General features: G+C 43.4%; 1 protein-coding gene across 1 annotated transcript in view; it reads right to left on the bottom strand.

The window, feature by feature from the left end:
- Nucleotides 1-23,523, bottom strand: part of FAM92A (family with sequence similarity 92 member A) — a 242,114-nt gene that overhangs the window by 115,985 nt on the left and 102,606 nt on the right. Inside the window, exon 5 of the mRNA XM_030216481.1 lies at nt 435-440. Within this exon, the coding sequence (XP_030072341.1) occupies nt 435-440 (6 nt within the window). The remainder of the gene's footprint in view (nt 1-434; nt 441-23,523) is intronic.

The raw sequence follows: 23,523 nt of genomic DNA, 5'->3' as shown, positions 1-23,523 counted from the left end.
CTTTCATTACAGGTGCTGTATTTGAATTAAAAATTGTACCAATTTGTGTCAGGACTCATTGTTCAGACCTGCTTTTTGCAGATTCTCAAATATTAAATCATTTACTTGTTGTTTGGCCTAGTCAGTACTTTTTCAGTTGTTTTAGGCTGCATAGCTTTGGCCATCACTATTCCAGTGGTAGCCTTAAAGCCAGGCCATATATTAACAAATCCATTACAAATATTTGAACAGAGAAAACTGAATACTCCATTACATATAAAATATGTTTTTGATGATCCACAAAGTAAGCTAATGTTTGTAAAGAATATATTAAAATCCAAGAATTTCCATATTTCTCATAAGCCTGGGTTGCAAAATGAAGTTCCACAACATGCATATTTTAAAAAGATACAATTTCTGTTACTTTGATGTTGTTTCTCCTGTAGTCTCCTCACCTGTGACTGATGTTTTAATTATAAAGGAAAATAAAGGATAATTTTAAAGTAAAATTACCATTACAGTATTGAAAGGACACAACAAAACCATTTCTTTCTTATTCCAAAGATTCCTCTTATTAAAATGATGAGCAAATTTCACAATCCTAGTTTCATCAAGAACAGCACTATCACTTCATTTAATATTACACCTTTTTTTGTTCAAGGAAAGAAAGATACCAGTTCTCACACATGGGTGACATCAGACAGAGCCTTGGTAGAAGAAATGCTAAGCAAAGCTCTTAGGGCTTTCTACAGCTGTGCATAATATAGGTGCAGGTACAGTGGTGTAAAAAAGTTTTCCCTCTCCTGATTTCCCTATTATTGCATATGTGTCATACAGAATGGTTTCTGAGCTTTAAACATAGGGGAGGTAGAACTAGAGGACATAAACTGAGTTTGCAGGGTGGTAGAATTAGGAGTTATGTCAGGGAACACTTTTTCACAGAGAGGTAGCAGATGCCTGGAACACCCTTCCAGAAGAGGTAGTAGTGTCAAAAATGATGCGGGAAATCATAAGAACATAAGCATTGCCAGAATGGGACAGACAGAAGGTCCATCAAGCCCAGCATCCTGTTTCCAACAGTGGCCAATCCAGATTTCAAGTACCTGGCAAGATCCCAAAACAGTACATTTTATGCTGCTTATCCTAGAAATAAGCTGTAGATTTTCTTAATATTAGCTTATGGACCTTTCTTTTAGGAAGTTATCCAAACCTTTTTTTTAACTCCGCTAAGCTAACTGCTCTTACCACATTCGCTGGCAATGAATTACAGAGTTTAATTACACGTTGAGTGAAGAAATATTTTTTCCGATTTGTTTAAATTTACTACTTTGCAGCTTCATTGCGTGCCCCCTAGTCCTAATCTTTTTGGAAAGAGTAAACAAGCGATTCACGTCTACCCGTTCCAGTCCACTCACTATTTTATAGACCTCTATCATACCTCCCCTCAGCTGTCTTTTCTCCAAGCTGAAGAGCCCTAGCCACTTTAGCTTTTCCTCAAAGGGAAGTCGTCTCATCCCGTTTATCATTTCCACCACCCTTCTCTGTATAGTTTCTAATTCCATTATATCTTTTTAAAGATGTAGTGATCAGAATTGCACACAGTATTTGAGGTGCAGTTGCACCATGGAGCAATGCAAAGGCATTCTCATTTTTGTTTTCCATTCCTTTCCTAATAAAACTTAACATTCTATTTGCTTTCTTAGCTGCCGCTGCACACTGAGCAGATGGTTTCAACGTATCATTAACGATGACACCTAGATCCCTTTCCTGGTCAATGACTCCTAATGTAGAACCTTGTATCATGTAACTATAGTTTGGGTTCCTCTTTCCCACATGCATCACTTTGCACATGCTCAGTCTCCCAGTCTCGTATGGTCCTCTTGTAATTTTTCACAATCCTCTTGCAATTTAACAACTTTGAATAACTTTGTGTCGTTGGCAAATTTAATTACCTCACTAGTTACATCCATCTCTAGACCATTTATAAATACATTAAAAAGCAGCGGTTCCAGCACAGACCCCTGGGGAACCCCACTCTTTACCCTTCTGCATTGAGAATACTGACCAGTTAACCCTACTCTCTTGTTTTCAAAAACGTGAGATATATACGTGAGATGCCTAAACAGAAAAAGGATCAAAGCACAATACAGCTGTTGAGGTGTTATATTGGGCACGAGTAGTGGGAACTAAGGCCTATGCCAGACAGACTTCTAACGGTCTGTGTGTCCTGCAAATGGCAAAAAAAGAGATGAAGATTCAGCAACTCCAGTACTGTATATAATTTTATCATCATATGCTCCAAGTGAGGGTGCTGTACAACTGAAGGAGGAGGAAAAGACATCTTAATTAGCAATACTTAGTTATAACATATATTGTCCCAAGACTCCATTATATTTAACTGCCTATATTTGGTTTGCATGATGACACGGGACAGGTTCTCTCTATTTTGGATGTCTAAAATAAGTACAGTGGTGGAAATAAGTATTTGATCCCTTGCTGATTTTGTAAGTTTGCCCACTGACAAAGACATGAGCAGCCCATAATTGAAGGGTAGGTTATTGGTAACAGTGAGAGATAGCACATCACAAATTAAATCCGGAAAATCACATTGTGGAAAGTATATGAATTTATTTGCATTCTGCAGAGGGAAATAAGTATTTAATCCCTCTGGCAAACAAGACCTAATACTTGGTGGCAAAACCCTTGTTGGCAAGCACAGCGGTCAGACGTCTTCTGTAGTTGATGATGAGGTTTGCACACATGTCAGGAGGAATTTTGGTCCACTCCTCTTTGCAGATCATCTCTAAATCATTAAGAGTTCTGGGCTGTCGCTTGGCAACTCGCAGCTTCAGCTCCCTCCATAAGTTTTCAATGGGATTAAGGTCTGGTGACTGGCTAGGCCACTCCATGACCCTAATGTGCTTCTTCCTGAGCCACTCCTTTGTTGCCTTGGCTGTATGTTTTGGGTCATTGTCGTGCTGGAAGACCCAGCCACGACCCATTTTTAAGGCCCTGGCGGAGGGAAGGAGGTTGTCACTCAGAATTGTACGGTACATGGCCCCATCCATTCTCCCATTGATGCGGTGAAGTAGTCCTGTGCCCTTAGCAGAGAAACACCCCCAAAACATAACATTTCCACCTCCATGCTTGACAGTGGGGACGGTGTTCTTTGGGTCATAGGCAGCATTTCTCTTCCTCCAAACACGGCGAGTTGAGTTCATGCCAAAGAGCTCAATTTTTGTCTCATCTGACCACAGCACCTTCTCCCAATCACTCTCGGCATCATCCAGGTGTTCACTGGCAAACTTCAGACGAGCCGTCACATGTGCCTTCCGGAGCAGGGGGACCTTGCGGGCACTGCAGGATTGCAATCCGTTATGTCGTAATGTGTTACCAATGGTTTTCGTGGTGACAGTGGTCCCAGCTGCCTTGAGATCATTGACAAGTTCCCCCCTTGTAGTTGTAGGCTGATTTCTAACCTTCCTCATGATCAAGGATACCCCACGAGGTGAGATTTTGCGTGGAGCCCCAGATCTTTGTCGATTGACAGTCATTTTGTACTTCTTCCATTTTCTTACTATGGCACCAACAGTTGTCTCCTTCTCGCCCAGCGTCTTACTGATGGTTTTGTAGCCCATTCCAGCCTTGTGCAGGTGTATGATCTTGTCCCTGACATCCTTAGACAGCTCCTTGCTCTTGGCCATTTTGTAGAGGTTAGAGTCTGACTGATTCACTGAGTCTGTGGACAGGTGTCTTTCATACAGGTGACCATTGCCAACAGCTGTCTGTCATGCAGGTAACGAGTTGATTTGGAGCATCTACCTGGTCTGTAGGGGCCAGATCTCTTACTGGTTGGTGGGGGATCAAATACTTATTTCCCTCTGCAGAATGCAAATAAATTCATATACTTTCCACAATGTGATTTTCCGGATTTAATTTGTGATGTGCTATCTCTCACTGTTACCAATAACCTACCCTTCAATTATGGGCTGTTCATGTCTTTGTCAGTGGGCAAACTTACAAAATCAGCAAGGGATCAAATACTTATTTCCACCACTGTACCTCTAATATCAAGATTTAATCTATGGAGGAAAATGTTTTGCACATAAACACTGATATCTATATATATAAAACTCACCCTCAACGTTCTATTGGCTTCTGACGTCACTGAAGCCAAGGTTCGTATGTTCGAAGCTATGAAGCCTCGAAAATCACAGTCTCTGGGCCCCGCCCTCGCATCAAACGTTATGACGTTGAGGGCGGAGGCAGAGCAATTCACCGCCCTCGCGTCAAACGTTATGACGTTGAGGGCGGAGGCTGAGCAATTCACCGCCCTCGCGTCAAACGTTATGACGTTGAGGGCGGAGGCTGAGCAATTCACCAACATCGACGACGGGTGGGGGGGGGGGCCACAGGAAAGCCTTGCTAGCGCCCGTTTCATTGGCTCCAGAAACGGGCCTTTTTTTACTAGTGTTTTATAAATTAAAAAAAATGAAGTGGACCTCTGATTAGAATATTGGTGAGTCATTTAGGAATGAAATTGTCTACGGCTTATGATAGTGCTCTAAGTAAAAAAAAAATTGTGACTTTAGTTATAATTGTGGGCTTTTTTTGGTCAATCTTGGATTGTTGGCACTTCCCTGTGATTTGGAGCTCTGTTGAGATTTGTATCATATTATAGGAAGCATTTGGTTGCAATTATTGCTGCTAAAGGTGGTGCAACTAGTTATTAAGGGTCTCTTTACTAAACCGTGCTAGCAATTCCCACACAGCAAATGCGAGGCAGCCATTCAGTGTGACATATGCAATAATAGGGGAAAGGGACTTTATATACCACCTTTCTGTGGTTTTTACCAACTACACTAAAAGCAGTTACATAGTATATACAGGTACTTATTTGTACCTGGGGTAATGGAGGGTTAAGTGACTTGCCCAGAGTCACAAGGAGCTGCAGTGGGAATCAAACATAGCTCCCCAGGATCAAAGTCTGCTGCACTAGGCTACTCCTTCCAAGGAAAATCAGGAGGAAAACTTTTCACATCACTATAGATAGGGCTCTTCAGCTTGGAGAAGAGACGGCTGAGGGGAGATATGACAAGAGGTCTATAAAATCCTGAATGAAGCAGTACAGGGAAACATTAATCGTTTATTTTTTTACGAAGTACCACCAAGCCTAGGGGCCGTTTACTAAGCTGCACTATAGGCATACTAGCGTTTTTAGTGCTACCAGCTTTATTCTACCATTTATTTAAAATCTCTTATATCTGAGTGGCTAGATGTCAGATATCCCAGGCGACACATATCTGCATGTCAGATGCTCCACCTCCTCAGTCACACAACCTCAACAGTTCATGTAACACCACTGGCTCGTCTTCACTTTCAAATTCCTCAATGCACGCAGACCACAAGGTCTCTTTCTGCCCATATCCAGGTGACTCCATGGCTCCACAACTCTCTTCAGTAGTGGATGGTGTGGTGCAATCTAACCCGAGGCCTCCCATTTCAACCCCTTCCACATCAGAAGGTTCTCACCACAGATGCTTCCACTGCGGGGTGGGGAGCACACCTCGATCTCCATACACAGGGTTCTTCATGCCCACAAGAACAGAAATATCATATTAACATCCTGGAGTTGCGAGTAGTCTGGAACGCTCTCAAGACCTTTCAGGATCAACCATGTAATAGTAGTACACACAGACAATCGGGTGGTGATATATTACCTGAACAAGCAGGTAGGAACCAGATCTTACCTCCTCTGTCAGCAAGAAATCTAGATATGGACACAGGTGCCTTCCTGAAACATCTTCCTTAGAGCTGTTTACTTTGCCAGAAAGCAGAATGTCCTGACAGACAAGCTCAACAGAGTCCTTCAAGCCCATGAATGGTTTCTCAGTGCCTCAGTCATCTGTTTCAGCAGTGGGGAACACCAGAGATAGAGCTGTTCGCTTCTCCTCAGAACTACAAACTTCCCCAATTCTGTTCCAGACTCAATGCTCCCAACCGCATAGCCCCATATGCCTTCCTACTTCACTGGAGGGGGGGGGGGGGAATACACTTTTCCCCCACTGTCCCTAATCTGGAAAATGCTTCTCAAACTCTGTCGAGACCAAGGAACCATGATTCTAGTTGCTCCTTACTGGGCTTGACAATTTTGGTTTCCTTTACTCCTAGAGTTGTCATCCATTTCCCAACCCTTATAACTCAGAACGAAGGATCCCTTCTTAATCTGAACCCTCATTCTCTAGCCCTCACAGCATGGTACCCAATGATGTAGAATGTTCTTTAAACATTCCTCATACAATCGCTCAGATACTTGCTTCCAGAAAACCCTCTAAGAAAATGTTACCACCTAAAATGGAAAATGTTTTTCCTTTGGTGTGCCACTCAATTCTATCTCATCTTCTCTACCTATTCTGATGGAGTACTTCCTCCACCTTTCCAATTCTGGATTCAAGACTAACTCAGAGTACATTTGAGTGCCACCAGTGCATTTCATACTAAACTTGAAAACAACCAATTGCAGTGCACCCCTTGATGGCTAGATTCAAGAAAGGTTATAATCACTAAACCTCCCATCAAACCACCTCCAGTGGTATGGGATCTTATCATTCTTACCTCTCTCATGAAACCTCCGTTCGAACCATTACATTCTTGTTCTCCAAAATTCCTATCTTATAAAGTATTGTTCTGATTCCTAACAGATTAGGAATTATCACTAAGCGTACAGTCTCTACTTGGGTGAATGACTGTTGGGCTCATTTTCGAAACAGAAGGATGCCCATCTTTCGACATAAATCGGAAGATGAACATCCTTCTCCTAGGGACGCCCAAATCAGTATAATCAAAAGCTGATTTTGGACGTCCCCAACTGCACTCCATCGCAGGGATGGCCAAACTTCAATGGGGGGACTTGGGCGTGCCCAACACTTGGACGTCCTTAACCCACAATCAAAAAAAAGAAGGATGTCGCTGACGAGCACTTGGACGTTTTCACCCGGACCTGTTTTTCTTACGACTAAGGCACAAAAAGGTGCCTGAAATGACCAGATGACCATCAGACAGAATTGGGGATGACCTCCCGTTACTTCCCCAGTGGTCACTAACCCCTTCCCACCCTCAAAAAAAACATCTGTAAAAATATGTCATGCCAGCCTAAGATGTCGTACTCGGGTCCATGACAGCACTATGCAGGTCCCTGGAGCAGTTTTAGTGGTTGAGTGCACTTCAGACAGGCGGACCCAGCACCATCCCCCCCTTTACCTGTTACGCTTGTGGAGGAAACAGCGAGCCCTCCAAAACCCACCACAAACCCACTGTACCCACATCTAGGTGCCCCCCTTCACCCATAAGGTCTATGGTAGTGGTGTACAGTTGTGGGTAGTGGGCTTTGGGGGGCTCAGCACACAAGGTAAGGGAGCTATGTTCCTGGGAGCACTTTATGAAGTCCACTGCAGTGCCCTCTAGGGTGCACGGGTCCACTGCAGTGCCCCCTAGGGTGCCTGGGTCCACTGCAGTGCCCCCTAGGGTGCCTGGTTGGTGTCCTGGCATGTCAGGGGGAACAGTGCACTACAAATGCTGGCTCCTCCCATGACCAAATGGCTTGCATTTGGTCGTTTTTGAGATGGACGTCTTTGGTTTTGAAAACCGCAGAAAATCAGAAACGTCCATGTCTAGGGACTGCAAAATTTAAGGATTTGGACGTCCCTGACGGTATTTTCAAAACGAAAGATGGACATCCACCTAATTTCGAAAATACAGGTTTCCCCGCCCCTGGATTGGGACGTTTTACAAGGACGTCCAAATCGAAACTTGGACGTCCTTTCGAACATGCCCCTCCTTATCTCCTATATCTATGCGGAGGCTGGGCTGACCTTTGATGGCCATGTCACTGCTCATAATATGTGAGTTATGGCGGCTTCAGTAGCCTATTTCCATTCTGCCTCTACTCAAGGCATTTGCAATGCGGCTACGTGGTCTTCTATCCACTTTCACAACTCACTACTGTCTGGGTCATTTGGGAGATTGGGGGAAGGGGAGACTAATGTTTTTCTTCCCCCTCCTTTTTTTTTTTTTAAACCTGGAGAGATGTGCACTGAAAAAAGCAATGATGCATGTTAGGACAGATGCATTTATGGAAGATTAAATGGTTTAGAGTAGGTATGTGGGGGATAGTTATTTTGTTGGAGAGATGACAGGAAGTTTTATAACATCTAAAAAAAAAAAACTGAACTAAAAGGGAACCCTTAAAAAAATCAATCTGAAAATTGGTAATTATGAAAAAGCAAATAGTTGTGGCTTTGCTCATATTAAAAACAAAAAGTAGTTGCAGGTGTTACTTTAATAGTGAAAAATAAACTGTTTTTCCTTTAAAAAAAAATTAAGTGTAGTTAATAAAGATTGTTTCTTAAACTCCATTCTGTTGGTGGTCTGCTTTTGTATTGCCGCTAGTAGAATAACGAATACACTATGAAAGAAACATGCAGAGTCCTATTTACTAAAGGATTAGCCTAGTGGTTAGTGCAGCAGACTTTGATCCTGGGGAACTGGGTTCGATTCCCACTGCAGCTCCTTGCGACTGTGGGCAAATCACTTAACCCTCCATTGCCCCAGGTACAAAATAAATACTTGTTTATATGTAAACGGCTTTGAATGTAGTTGCAAAATACCACAGAAAGGCGGTATATCAAGTCCCACTTCCCTTACCCTAAACATTCTCCCCCCCTCCCCCCCCCCCCCCCAGACAAAAAAATGGAAGAAAACCTTTTGGGGTCCATATTCAGCTTTTGGAATTGACCAGTAAACCTGAGACTGAAATATTTCTCCCCCACTACTAGTTAAGCTGTTTGAGGACAAGCAGATTATCATCTTCTCACATGTGAGTGACAACTGACTGAGCCCCAGGTGGGTACAGCTCTCCAGCTTTGTAAAAAAACGTTTGAAAGAGTTCACTCAACTTGTGTGCACGCCTTCCCAACTGCTGCTGTCTTGCAGGTTCATCCCCCATATAGTATCCTACCACCTCTTCTTGAGCATGTACTTGTGGAATATTATGCACAGTATAGGATCATTTGTTTTAAGGAAGACAAGAGGTAAGGATCCACATCAGAATGTAAAACAAATCACAGGACCTCGAAGAACCAGGTAAACAAGAAAGAAGGCCCAAACTACTTTATTGAACTAATTCTGCACAAAACCCATGTTTTGTTTGTCTTCATCAAGAACAAAAGCAAAATTAATTGACAAATAATAAAATATATAAAATATTTTCTAATATCAAAAGAAAATTAAATTTTGAAATAAACCATATCTAATATTTAAAAAAACACAAATGATAAACCGATAAAATTGAAATGTAACATCATAAATTCACCAAAAGTACAACTGAGGGATGTTCCTTCTCCAAGGATATGGCGCCAGCATGCCCACCTCCACTGGGCCAGGACCAGCCATCCAATTTGACCCCTATACCTTTTGTGGACTTGACCACATCGACTGAGCCCCCACCTTTGCTTGTGCCTGCTACCAAGGAAAGGATCCAGGCCATGCTCCGAAACTGCAGTGCCATTTTGCCATGACTTATTTGAAAATTGTTTTTGGTTTTGAGAGGAGCACCAGATAAGTGAACACAGCAAGGTTCTACACTGTCACATGTGGCAATGATTGACTTAGTTTGCAGTGAATGCTGTGGACCATAAGATTATTTATATGTATTTATTTTGTGGTCATTGGGCATATTTATCACGATTACCACATGAGAAAAACCCAATGATGGTGTGGGATTGAGCAGACCTTCAATATTAAGGGTCAGGCTTCAGTAAGTCGTTTGGCACATATATTTTATATTGTGCCTATTATATTGTGACTAAGATGCATACTGAGGGTTTCCTCATTTACTAAAATAATATTTGCTTTGTACACATTTTTTAAAATGATCTTTGACCCCAACATTGTTTGCTCATAGGAAATTTGTTTATTATTTTATAGATAAGGGTATTTCCCTATTATAGGTTTTGTGTTGGTCAGGAAGAGCTGTGTCAGACACTGTCGGTCCAGCCGATGCTGGAGGCCCACGTCCTCACTGTTGGCCAAGCATCTAGACCAACGCCTAAAGGAGCATTGGGGTCAGTACTGGCTCAGATAGTGTCAGTGTCCATCCCCTCAGAGGGAGGAAGCTACCACAAGGTCCGGGTCCCACAGCATTTCCCTGAGCCTGCCCATAAGTCCAGTCATCTGAGGTAAGTGAGAACACAGATGGAGAACTATTTTCATGAGTCTCAGTCTGATCGTGCCTGGGCTTTTGAGGAGCAGCCAAAGGGTCTCTCAGAGATGGGATCTCTGGAACTTCCCTCAGATCCCTCCCTACCACGAGAGGAGAAAGTCTCTCCTTTGCCAGTTTTGTCGGGGAGATGGCTCTGAAGTCTTTTATTTGAAGTTTTCAAATGAACTTATTCAAGGATACTCTATTCTGAAATCGATCATATCTAGATGTTGGTATAAATCCTAATCCCAAATTCAATACCTCCTGTTGATAGACCGTAAATTCATGTTTTGAAATGTTGGATCGGTTTTTAGAGCCAAAGGTATGACAGATAAAATCTTATGTTCAAGATACTACTCATATTATGGATATTACAGGATATTCAGAGGTACAAGAGAACAGTATTATGGTGACTATGGATATCTCGGCCCTCTATATGGAAATCCCTCAGCAAGCTGTCTTAAATATCATTGAGGGGACATTGAAACAAAGACCACAACTGGCTCAAATTTCTAGGGAGGTATTGATGGACATGGCAAATCTCATTATCAAAAATAATTATTTTTGGTTTGATGGAAAATATTTACAAGTTCATGGAGTAGACATGGGAGCAACATTAGCACCATCTGTTGCAACCTTATATATGGCCCAGTTTGAAGAGGAACGATTATACAATTCAGATCAATTTTGGAAAATTTCCATTTGGAAGATATTGTTAGATGACATTTTTTTTTTCTTGTGGTATGGATTAATCAGACTCTAATTAGAAATCTGAAGTCCATTATAACTCTCAAGTGATCACTTTTTTGGATTTAAAAATATTTAAACAGGTAAATAAATCCGCTACGACGTTACATAGAACTGAAGTTGATCGCAATAATTATTTGCAATTTCACAGTTTCCATCCACGTGGACTTAAAGCTAGTTTTCCTATAAGTCAGTTCTTGAGACTATGCCGTATTTGTTATACAGATGAAGAATATAAGAGACAAGCCGTCTTAGCTGACAACCTGTCTTATCTGACAGGTTTGAACAATGTGGATATCCAAAAAGAGTGATTAGGAAAGGTTATTTAAGAGCTCATTATGCACAAAGAAATTTGTTATTACAATACTGACTAATTGAAGACGATCGCCTTGTTTGTTTACTTCCATACTCACAAATATCTCATCAACTTACTCAACTGATTCATAAACATTGGCACGTTTTACAGTTACAATCGTGCTTTCAGGAACATCCTAGTGTGGCATACAAATGTTGTTGCAATATTGGAGAGTTAGAAAATAAAGCCACAGTTCCTCTTCATACACAAATGGCGAAACATGTCCACATAATGCATGTCAGTGGCATGAAAGGTGAACAATGGACAGAGCCTTGGACAAAAATTACAGTTCATCCTAGGGAAGATACTTCGTGTCAGTCTAAGAACATAGTTTATATTATAATATGTCCATGTGATAAGGTATATGTTGGAAGAAGTTCAAGGCAAATCAAAAGATTGACAAAACATAAATCTAAAATTGTTACTAAATCGGTAGATGCTCCCTTAATTCAACACTGGTGGGATCACGGTCATAAAATATCTGACATTAGATGGAGAATAATAGACACAGTAAAGTGTGGGTGGGAGGGTGGTGATATTGAACACAGACTGAATTGTAGAGAGCAGAAATGGATATATAAATTAAGATCAGTAGAGCTGAATGGCTTAAACAAAGAAATTGAATGGATGACACTAGTCTGATTAAGGTCTGGGATTGGTGGATTAGAGTAGTCAGGTGACTGGGGTGGTATTTTAAGATCAGGAAAAACGCCGTAGCCATTTTAATTAAGTTAAGCAAGAAGACAAGTTTGCCGCATTACAAATGAAGGTATGTTGGACACAGAGAGTTAAAGGTTATTTTAAATAAAAGTTATTCTGGGAAGTAATTTTAGTTTTTGTTTTGTAGGGGTTGCCTTGAAACAGCATAGGTGAAACACATGTTGGCACTAAATTCCCCACAAAAGCTATCAAGATAAGTGAATTTGTATATGAAATATATGTAAAGAAAGATATATAATGAATTGAATAATAGAGATTTTAGGATCTTTAAGGAAGTAAAAGTTGAGAACTTTAAATAAAATATATATTAAAAAAATTATAAAAAATTGATAGATGGACTGATGACAAAATAGGTGTGTCACCTGTTTAGCAAAAAAAAGGTGAGAAGTATTTCTCAATGAAAATCTACCTCTGGTGTTTTTTTTAACTGTAACATTTTATCATTTCTGCCATTGCTTTTGAGTGCATATTATTTGATTTGAATGGATAATGATATTTTTAATTGTGTTTTTAAGTATTTTAACTTATATGTTTTATTATTGATCTTGTTAGGTTTAGCACTGTACTAACTGGGATTTTATATGCATGACCCCTGATGCAGCCCTCATAGGGGCAAAACATGGCAAATTTCCACCACCTAAAAGAGTAGCACCTCTTTGTGAAGTCTTTCCTGGAATCTAGCAAGATGCGAGAGAAACCCTCCAGCAAATCTAAGGATTCAAATTCAACGCTCTCAACATCCAAGCCACGAGGGCTAGGGATTGGAGGTTGGGATGCAGAAAGGATCGGAAAATATTCTAATATCAATGGATCTTCTGAGGACAACTCCAGAAAAAGAGGAAACCAGATCTGCCTTGGCCACTAAGGGGCAATTAGGAACATAGTTCCCTGGTTTTGCTTGAGTTTCAGCAGAGTCTTCTCTATGAGAGGTACTGGAGGATACACATATAGAAGACTTTCTCCCCAATGGAGGAGAAAGGCATCCAACGCTAGTCTGCCATGTGATCTGAGCCTGGAACAGAACTGGGGGACCCTGTTGAGATGAGTGGCAAAAAGATCCACTGCGGGGGGTGACCCACTCTCGGAAGATCTTGCAGGCTACGTCCATGTTGAGAGACCACTTGTGCAATTGCAAAACCCTGCTCAATCTGTCTGCCAGGCACAGGGCCGTGCCAAGGGTCTCTGGCGCCCCCCTGCAGACTACCAGTTGGCGGCGCCCCCCCCCCGCACCTGCCTGGCTCCAAGGCAGCGATTCCCCTCTCTCCCGCTCCCATGTAGGAACTGCCCGCCCTCTTCTCCCCCCCAAGATCCCGTTCCTTTTTTTTTCTTTTAAATTTACCTTCCTCCGGTGACGTCAGAAGAAGGTGGGGCAGTGAGCAGCGAACAAGGGAAGGCTAGAGACGTCGGGACTGGGAGCGCCGCCTCCTTCACTGACGCTGCGCTGCCGGAGGAAGGTAAATTTAAAAGAAAAAAAAAAGGAACGGGATCTTGGGGGGGGGGGGGGAGAAGAGGGCGGGCAGTTCCTACATGGGAGCGGGAGGGCAGGGTAAGCACGCAGCGGCGGCGCCCCCCAGAGGAAAGCGCCCCCCTGCGGCGCTTACCCCGCTTACCGCATCGGCACGGCCCTGGCCAGGCAGTTGTCCTTTCCTGCTAGGTACATGGCTCGGAGGACAATTCCATGAAGGAGGGCCCACTTCCACATCCCCATTGCCTCCTGACACAAGGGGTAGGATCCTATACCCCCCTCCCCCCAATTTGTTCACAAAGAATACTGCAACCTGGTTGTCTATTTGAATGAGAACAAGTTGGTTCCATAGCTGATCTCTAACAGCCTTTAGAATTTTCCAAATGGCCCCAAGCTCGAAGAAGTTGATATGGTAAGCTGTTTCCTGAGCAGACCAAGTATCCTGGGTATGAAACCCATGTTCATGAGATCCCCACCCCACCTTGTATGCATCCATTTTCAACGCCTTCTGAAGAAGTGGAGTTTGGAATGGCAGTCCCACAGTGAAATTTGACTGAATTGTCCACCAAAGAAGGGCACGAGTCAACTCTGGAGGAATATGGATCACATCTGAAACATTCCCAGCCACCTGAGACCACTGGGAAGATAGAATCCACTGGGCCTCTCTTAAATGGAGAAGTGCCATGGAAGTGCCCATTAATCCCAACATTTGCTGAGCTGTGACCTGCTTGATGCTTCGGACCTGTGAGATGAATCTTAAGGCCTCTGCTCTCATTTGAGGGAGAAAAGCTCGAGCCTGCAATATATCGAGTAGGGCTCCTATGTACTCTAATTGCTGAACCGGGGAGAAGGAGAGATTTAGGGTAGTTTATTACAAACCCTAGCAGCTCCAACACCCAAACAGTTAGGCACATTGACTCTGTCGCTCCCTCCTGTGATGTGCTCTTGACCAGCCAATCATCTCGATAGGGAAACACATACATTCTCAGTCTGTGCAAACATGCTGCAACTACCACTAGACACTTGGTGAATACCCTGGGAGCTGAGTACGAGGCCAAACATCAGAATGCAATACTGGTAGTGGTGTTTCCTTATTCAGAATCTGAGATACTTCATATGATGGGGAAGTATCAAGATGTGGGTACAATAAGTCCAGAGAGTATAGCTAATCTTTTTCCTCAACCAGTAGAGTGCCCAGGAAAATCATCCCGAGCTTTTCTTTGACAAGGTATTTGTTCAGGGCCCTTAGGTCTACGATGAGACAAAATCCTCCCGTTTTTTTGGGCACAAGGAAATACCTGGAATAGAATCCCTTCCCCTTTTCCCCAGGCGGCCCAGGTTTGACTGCATTGGCCTGAAGAAAGGCAGAGATTTCTTCTACATTTACCTGTTTCTGCCAAGATCTGCTGAACGATGCAATCGGTGGGCATCTTTGATGCCAATGCAAGGTGTAACCATGACAGACTATTTGAAGAACTCACTGGTCAGAGGTTAAAAGGGGACTCTCCTCTACCAGTAGGCTATCTGGGATGGTTACTTGGATTGTGCCTATGCTCTCATGGAGCCAGTCAAAAGCTTGTCCCTTGCTTTGACTGGGAAGCTGGCTGGGACTTCTGAGGATGGAACTGGTGAAGCCTAGAGCGCTAGGCCTGGGGTTGCTGGGCAGAGTGAGAAGGCAGCAGAAACCTATGCCTTTGAAAGTAGTAGGACTGCCAACTAGGCTCACTCAGAAACATCCCAGAAGTGGAGGTTGCAGCTGAAGGTTGCCAAGATTGGGACTGGATGATATCTGTATGTTTATGAGGTCAGCAACCTTCTCCACCTTGTCCCCCAAAAGATTGCCTCCTCAGCAAAGTACATCCGTCAACCTCTCCTGAACCGCTGGTTCTAGGTCAGAGACATGCAGCCATGAGAGTCTGCACATCCTTACACTCATGGCGGAGAGTATGGATGCAATATCAAAAGAACCAAGTGCCCCTGGCCAGATACTTTCTACACTCTAGCTGCTTACTGGACAACTGGCAAAGCATACTGAGTAGCAAAGATTTCAAGTAAAGGCTCATGTAGAGCTGGTAGGACTGGATTCGGATAACAAGCAGCAAGGCCTGATAAACCTTCTTCCCGCATGAGTTTAGTGTCTGAGCCCCTCTACCTGGGGGAGCCGAGGCATGAGTCTTGGAGTGCCTAGCTCATTTGAGGGCAGATTCGACAACCAGAGAGAGTGGCGATGCAGTTGTACCCTCTTGAATCCGTGAGCCTTCTGGATACAATACTGCATATCCACCTTCTTAGGTGTGATCTGCACTGAAAAGGGAGATTCCCAGTTCTTTGTCAGTGTGTCTTTAAGGATAGGGTGCAGTGGTTCTGTGACCCTTTTCCCTAGGAAGCAACTCATAGTCCAGAACAGATAACATCTCTGCCCTGGGCTCCTCCTCCATCGGCAACTTAAATGGGATGGTAGAAGGCATCTCCTTGACAAAACCGTTGAGAGACCTTCAGGTGGAGATTTACATCTCTCACGGCAGGGAAGGATCAGAAGGGACCCCATAAGACTCATCCTCAGAGATAATGAGGGTCTTCTTCTGAGTCCCACGAGCAGTTCCAGTCAGACTCCTCGCCGTACTCAGACTGGACTGAGTCTGTGTCTGCCCGGCTCAGTGGAACCACAGCCATGAACTGAAGGGTGCCGAGGTACAGCCCTATGCTCAAACTCCGGGGAAGTTTCCACCCCCGATATTGAGAGTTGTACTGCATGGGTTGATGTCTACACACTTTGAGGCATGGCGGATCTCTCCACAGACATTGTAGGAGCCTCAGGAAAAATTTGGGGCTTATCCACAGTTGGCACAAGCGCCCTCGATGGCTGAATGGAGTGCAACTGCAGTATCTGTGCCATGTCCTCCTTGAGCATAGCTCAGTACCGCTCATCAAAGGAAGGCATCAGCAAAGGCGGGGAAGCTGGTACAGAGGCAGCCTGAGGAGTCGGTGCCAAACTAGAAGCAGGAACCTGGCTACTCAAATACTTGCACACCAGCACCTCTACCAAAGAGGGGGAGCACTCCTCCTGGTGCAGGCACTTCTCGGGTACCAGCAATTCCAATGCATCAGCACTCCTGGCACTGTGAGTCAAAGAGTACCGATGATTATGCTTCTTGAGCTTCCCTCGGCGCTCAGTATCGTGGTCCTTCAGTGTTGATGAGGACAACATCAAACCTGTAAGCACCTTCAGTGTTGGGTTCAATGCTGACAAGTCCTGGGGCCTACTTTCAGTGTCCAATGTTGAGACAGGTGGCGACCTCATCAATGCCGGTGCACTCTGAGTAGTAGGCGCTCAGTATCGAAGTCCTTCGGTGTCGACGAGGATGACATTGAACCCATATGCACCCTCAGTGCTGGCTCCGATGCTGACAGGTCCTGGGGCCTACTGTCAGCACCCAAGATCAAGAGAGGTGAAGACCTCCTCGATACTGGTGCATTCTGAGTGGTAGTCGAAGCCTGAGCAGCCATCGAGATTGATGCTTCTGATGCCGATGGATTGCTTTCAAGCAGCCCAAAATTCTCCTGCTAGACCTGCCGTGCCCTCTGTGTCCTCAATAGTATTTGCAAACAGAGAGATGGGAGAGTCACAGAACTCACCCTATTGGGCGCACCTTTTGAAGCCACTGAGGGTCTTCTTGGATATCAAAAAAACATTCAAGGGTACTCAAAGACCTCAAGCATGAATGCTGATCTGCTGTTAATAATATGTAACCTGTCTTTAAAATCATTAGTAGTACCTGAAGATTGGAGGGTGGCCAATGTGACGCTGATTTTTTAAAAAGGGTTTCAGGGGTGATCCGGGAGATTAGACTGGTAAGCCTGACGTTGGTGCTGGACAAACTAGTGGAAACTATTATAAAGAACAAAATTTATAGAGCACTTAGACAAACATGGTTTAATGGGACAGAGTTGGTTATGGGTTCAGCCAAGGGAAGTCTTGCCTCACCAATTTGCTTCATTTCTTTGAAAGTCTAAAACATACGGATAAAGGTGAGCTGGTTGATGTAGTGTATCTAGATTTTCAGAAAGCTTTTAATAAAATTCCTCATGAGATATTCCTGAGAAAATTAAAGAGTCATGGTATAGGAGGCAAGGTTCTGGTATGGATTAGGAATTGGTTACTGGACAGAAAACAGAGGGTAGGGTTAAATGGTCATTTCCCTCAATGGAGGAGTGTGAACAGTGGGGTGCTGCAGGGATCTGTACTGGGACCGGTGCTATTTAACATTTAAAAATGATATGGAAATCAGAATGAGTAAAGTGATTAAATTTGCATATGACACAAAACTATTCAAGGTTGTTAAAACATGTGCAGACTGAAATATTGCAGGAAAACCGTACAAAATTGGAAGAGTGGGCATCCAAATGACACATGAAATTTAATATGAACAAATGCAAAGTAATGCAAATTGCAAAGAATAATCTGAATTATAGTTACCAGATTCTAGGGTCCACCTTTTGGGTCAGCACTCAAAAAAAAAAAAAAAAAGAGCCAGGTGTCGTAATATGCTGAAATCTTCTGCTCAGTGTGCAGCAGCAGCCAAAAAAGCAAACAGAATGCTAGGAATTATTAGGAAAGGGATGGTGAATAAGACCGAAAATACTGTAATGCCTCTGTATCGCTCCCTGGTGCAACCACACCTTGAGTATTGTGTTCAGTTCTGGTCACCGTATCTCAAAAAAGATACAGCAGAATTAGACAGGTTCAAAGAAGCGCGATCAAAATGATAAAGGGGATGGAACTCCTATTGTATGAGGAAAGGTTAAAGAGGTTAGGGCTCTTCAGCTTGGAAAAGAGTTGGATGAGGGAAGATATGATTGAGGTCTACAAAATTCTGAGTGATGTAGAATGAGTAGAAGTAAATCGATTTTTTTACTCATTTCGAAAGTACAAAGACTAGGGAACATTCAAAGAAGTTACATGGAAATATATATATATATATATATATATATATTTATTTATGCATTTAAATTTTTGCAAAGACACAATAATCTTTGAAAGATTAACACCAAGATTGAAGAAAATACAGTCAGAAAATGTTAAAAGAAATATATCTGCTTGTTTAATTAGTCCACAAATTAGAGAGTCCTTGATAAATTTTGGATTATAGAGGAAACAAATTACACACACACAAAAAGGATACAGGTAGTTTTCCTCTTTAATCACTTGAACAGCTATACACTTGGTTCTACAGCTGTGCTACCCTGAGAATTCAGAAATCTGGACAATTGGAGAGGTTCAAAAAACACATTTCTTATCTTTGAAAAGAAGAATATATGTGCATGGAAATCATAGTTGGAAACAGGCATTCAATAGTAAAACCTCGTCTCATTCCAATAAATATTTTTCTCCTTTCCCGAGTCCATTTAGAAATATCAGGAAAAAAAATCAAAAAAACTTTCCCTCCCAAAAAATTTGGTTGGGCTTTTTGAAAATATAGTCTCAGTAAAGCTTCTTTGTCTTGTAGAAACACAACGAGGGGCATAATCGAAAGGGACGCCCAAGTTTTTCTAAGGACGTCCCGTGAAGGGGCGGGGAAACCCGTATAATCGAAACAAGATGGACATCCTTCTTTCGTTTTGATAATACGGTCGGGGACGCCCAAATCTGGAAATTTAGGTCGACCTTAAAGATGGTTGTCCTTAGACTTGATCGTTTCTGATTTTCGGCGATAAAAATCCAAGCCCTTTGGTCGTGGGAGGAGCCAGCATTCATAGTGCACTGGTCCCCCTGACATGCCAGGACACCAACCGGGCACCCTAGGGTGCACTGTAGTGGACTTCAGAAATTGCTCCCAGGTGCATAGCTCCCTTAGCGTGTGTGCTGAGCCCCCAACCCCCCCCCCCCCAAACCCACTACTGTACACCACTACCATAGCCCTTATAGGTGAAGGGGGGCACCTAGATGTGGGTACAGTGGGTTTCTGGTGGGTTTTGGAGGGCTCACATTTACCACCACAACTGTAACAGGTAGGGGGGATTGCCCTGGGTCCGCCTGTCTGAAGTGCACTGCACCCACTAAAATTGCTCCTGGGTCCTGCATACTGCTGCGACGGACCTAGTATGACATTTGAGGCTGGCACAGAGACTGGCAAAAATATTTTTAAAGAATATTTTTGAGGGTGAGAGAGGGTTAGTGACCACTAGGGGAGTAAGAGAAGGTCATCTGATCAGTTCAGGCACCTTTTCATGGCTTGGTCGTAACAACAAAAAAAAAGGACCAAGTAAAGTTGTCTAAGTGCTCGTCAGGGATGCCCATGTGTTAGGCACACCCAAGTCCAGCCTTCGCTACGCCTCCAACACATCCCTGGGAACTTTGGTCGTCCCCGCAACGGAAAGCGTTGGGGACGCCCAAAATCTGCTTTCGATTATGCCAATTTGGGCGACCCTGGGAGAAGGATGCCCATCTTCCGATTGTGTCGAAAGATGGGCGTCCTTCTCTTTCGAAAATAAGCCTGATAGGAAACCAAAAGTGTAGTTCTAGTTTTAACTTCTTCCTGAGGCTATTCTATCAAAGTGGAAATATCTAAATTATCCAATTCTGTTTCCTGTGGAGCTTGCTCATCCTGCTTCTCTTGGTTTTTCTGTATATTCAACAACGTTGTCATATAATATAGTTTCTGAACAGGTGGAAATGAGTGATCTGGATAGTTGAAATTCTCCTTTAAAAACTTCTGAAACATATCTCTAGGTGAGACAAATCTCGAGTACGGGAAATTAAGTATTCGTAGATTTAAATTTCTCATTGCGCTCTCCAAATTTTCCATTTTACGATGAAGTAATAGTCTGTCCCCTGCAAACTGAGCTTGGTTCTCTTGTAGTTTAACCATATCAGTTTCCAACTTGGTTTGTTTAGTAGCAATAATTTCAGTAACTTTAACCTCTCTTATTTGCACAGAATTGTTTAAGGAAACAGAGACAAAGGAAGTACAGACTGTATGGAGGGTTTCAAGGGCAGTCCAAATAGATTTCAGCGATATTTCTTGTGGTCTTACCAATGGCTGAATCGCTGAGACACACAAAGCAATCTCATCTTGGGTATAAGTTGTAGAAATAACTTCCCCCATTGCCTCCTCCGACGCCATGTCCAAGGAATACCGAATCCCCTCCACAGGAAGCCATGAGGGTCAAACCCTCAGCAGACCTCTGACCACCACCAGAGAAGAAGCACGCCTCCCCTTCGAGTCTTCGTTTGAGTAAAGTCTCGATACGATAGCTTCATCTGGTTGTTGAAGTGGAGGGGTAGCTGGTCCTGCCAGGCTAAGCGAAGACATGTTTTCTAATCCGGGGCTCTTCCTAGATCAGGAAGCAGAAACAACCGAAATCGGGGCAGAAACCACAAAGGCTGTAACAGAAGTTTGGCAAATATGAGTTTCTGGCCTTGGGAGGGGAGGTCCCCTTCCCCTTCTGCATGCTCGACCCAAGGTAAACAGTAATGTTAAAAGAATTATAGAACTCAGTGGAAGAGTGTTCTTTACAACCAACCTATATCGCCGTCATTTTGGACTCTCCATTAATACGTCCACATGGAAATATTTTTAAAAGATATAGCAGGAAATATTTTTTCACTCAACATTTTGCTGGAGGATGTGGTAACAGCGGTTAGTGTATCTGGGTTTAAAAAAGGTTTGGACAAGTTCCTGCAAGAAAAGTCCATAGTCTGCTACTGAGAAAGACATGGGGAAGAAACTGCTTGCCTTGGGATATGTAGCATGGAATGTTGCCTCGATTTGGGTTTCTGGTAGGTATTTGTGGTCTGGCTTGACCACTGTTAGAAGCAGGATACTGGGCTAGATGGACCATTGGTCTGATCTAGTATGGCTACTCTTATGTTCAAATTGCAGCAAAATTAAACTCCTCAATTGTGAACTGTAAAAAGGGGCAACGTTCAAATTGAGGTTGGTGCTCCAGCCTAAGTGAGTCTAGTGACCTGTGAAAAAGAAACGAAACTAGTTGAAAAAACTAAAAAGAAAACAAAACAAAATAAAGACTAAGGATTACAAAATGGGAAAAAAGCAGGAAAATACCCGCACGGGAAGAAATGCACTGTGACGAGAACACGAAGAAAAGTTCTCCCTGCCGCATGGCAAAAGAAGACTGAGGGACTCGCGCTTACATGTCTGATGGGAAAGTACCAGCACATGCACGGTGGGACAATGCTAAAATTTTCTACAATTATCTCACTAGTCAGCATCCGCACCGGGCTCCATCGGATTACATTACCCAGATATGAGAATACAATCAGCCTGCTTGCTATCGGATAAACATTATTTCCTTTCATTTTTGTTTTGAATTGCTCTGTTGGGCAGTATGGAAATAAACATAAGTGACCTCTTAGTGCAAGAAGGTTCATGGAATGATAAATTTATGGTGCAGAAGAAGAGGGAGAGGATGCACCTGAGAAGATTGTGCTCTGGTTGGGCTGCCCTGAAGACCGACAGGGCAGACGTTTAGTGCTGGATCCCTTGGAGAGGAAAGGTTGCCCTCCTGGTGATGTCATCACTTGTGCCAGTGTCTTCCTATAAAACCCAATATTTTCCATGGCACACAGCCATTGATGCAAGGACAAAGGGGCGCAATCTGTTTCGTTGGTATCCCTTTGATGTCAAGGGATTATTATCAGATGGATTCCTCTCCTGAACTGGAGGGTGAGGTGATTTGAAAAGGAGAAAGAGGAAAATAAAGAGCTCATCAGCTAGAATGCTAGTTCTGAAGAGGTGCTGAGAGAGGACCAGCTGAGGGGAGGAAAACTTTATTGGAGTACCTTAACTGCTGGAAATTTCAAACCTGGGAAAAGGTAAACTTGGGGTTATGCCCCAGGTACAAATAAGTACCTGTATACAATACAGTGGGGGAAATAAGTATTTGATCCCTTGCTGATTTTGTAAGTTTGCCCACTGACAAAGACATGAGCAGCCCATAATTGAAGGGTAGGTTATTGGTAACAGTGAGAGATAGCACATCACAAATTAAATCCGGAAAATCACATTGTGGAAAGTATATGAATTTATTTGCATTCTGCAGAGGGAAATAAGTATTTGATCCCCCACCAACCAGTAAGAGATCTGGCCCCTACAGACCAGGTAGATGCTCCAAATCAACTCGTTACCTGCATGACAGACAGCTGTCGGCAATGGTCACCTGTATGAAAGACACCTGTCCACAGACTCAGTGAATCAGTCAGACTCTAACCTCTACAAAATGGCCAAGAGCAAGGAGCTGTCTAAGGATGTCAGGGACAAGATCATACACCTGCACAAGGCTGGAATGGGCTACAAAACCATCAGTAAGACGCTGGGCGAGAAGGAGACAACTGTTGGTGCCATAGTAAGAAAATGGAAGAAGTACAAAATGACTGTCAATCGACAAAGATCTGGGGCTCCACGCAAAATCTCACCTCGTGGGGTATCCTTGATCATGAGGAAGGTTAGAAATCAGCCTACAACTACAAGGGGGGAACTTGTCAATGATCTCAAGGCAGCTGGGACCACTGTCACCACGAAAACCATTGGTAACACATTACGACATAACGGATTGCAATCCTGCAGTGCCCGCAAGGTCCCCCTGCTCCGGAAGGCATATGTGACGGCCCGTCTGAAGTTTGCCAGTGAACACCTGGATGATGCCGAGAGTGATTGGGAGAAGGTGCTGTGGTCAGATGAGACAAAAATTGAGCTCTTTGGCATGAACTCAACTCGCCGTGTTTGGAGGAAGAGAAATGCTGCCTATGACCCAAAGAACACCGTCCCCACTGTCAAGCATGGAGGTGGAAATGTTATGTTTTGGGGGTGTTTCTCTGCTAAGGGCACAGGACTACTTCACCGCATCAATGGGAGAATGGATGGGGCCATGTACCGTACAATTCTGAGTGACAACCTCCTTCCCTCCGCCAGGGCCTTAAAAATGGGTCGTGGCTGGGTCTTCCAGCACGACAATGACCCAAAACATACAGCCAAGGCA

The sequence above is a fragment of the Microcaecilia unicolor genome, chromosome 1 (assembly GCF_901765095.1).
Source record: "Microcaecilia unicolor chromosome 1, aMicUni1.1, whole genome shotgun sequence".
Classification (NCBI taxonomy): domain Eukaryota; kingdom Metazoa; phylum Chordata; class Amphibia; order Gymnophiona; family Siphonopidae; genus Microcaecilia; species Microcaecilia unicolor.
This window is presented reverse-complemented; position numbering and strand designations above follow the sequence as displayed.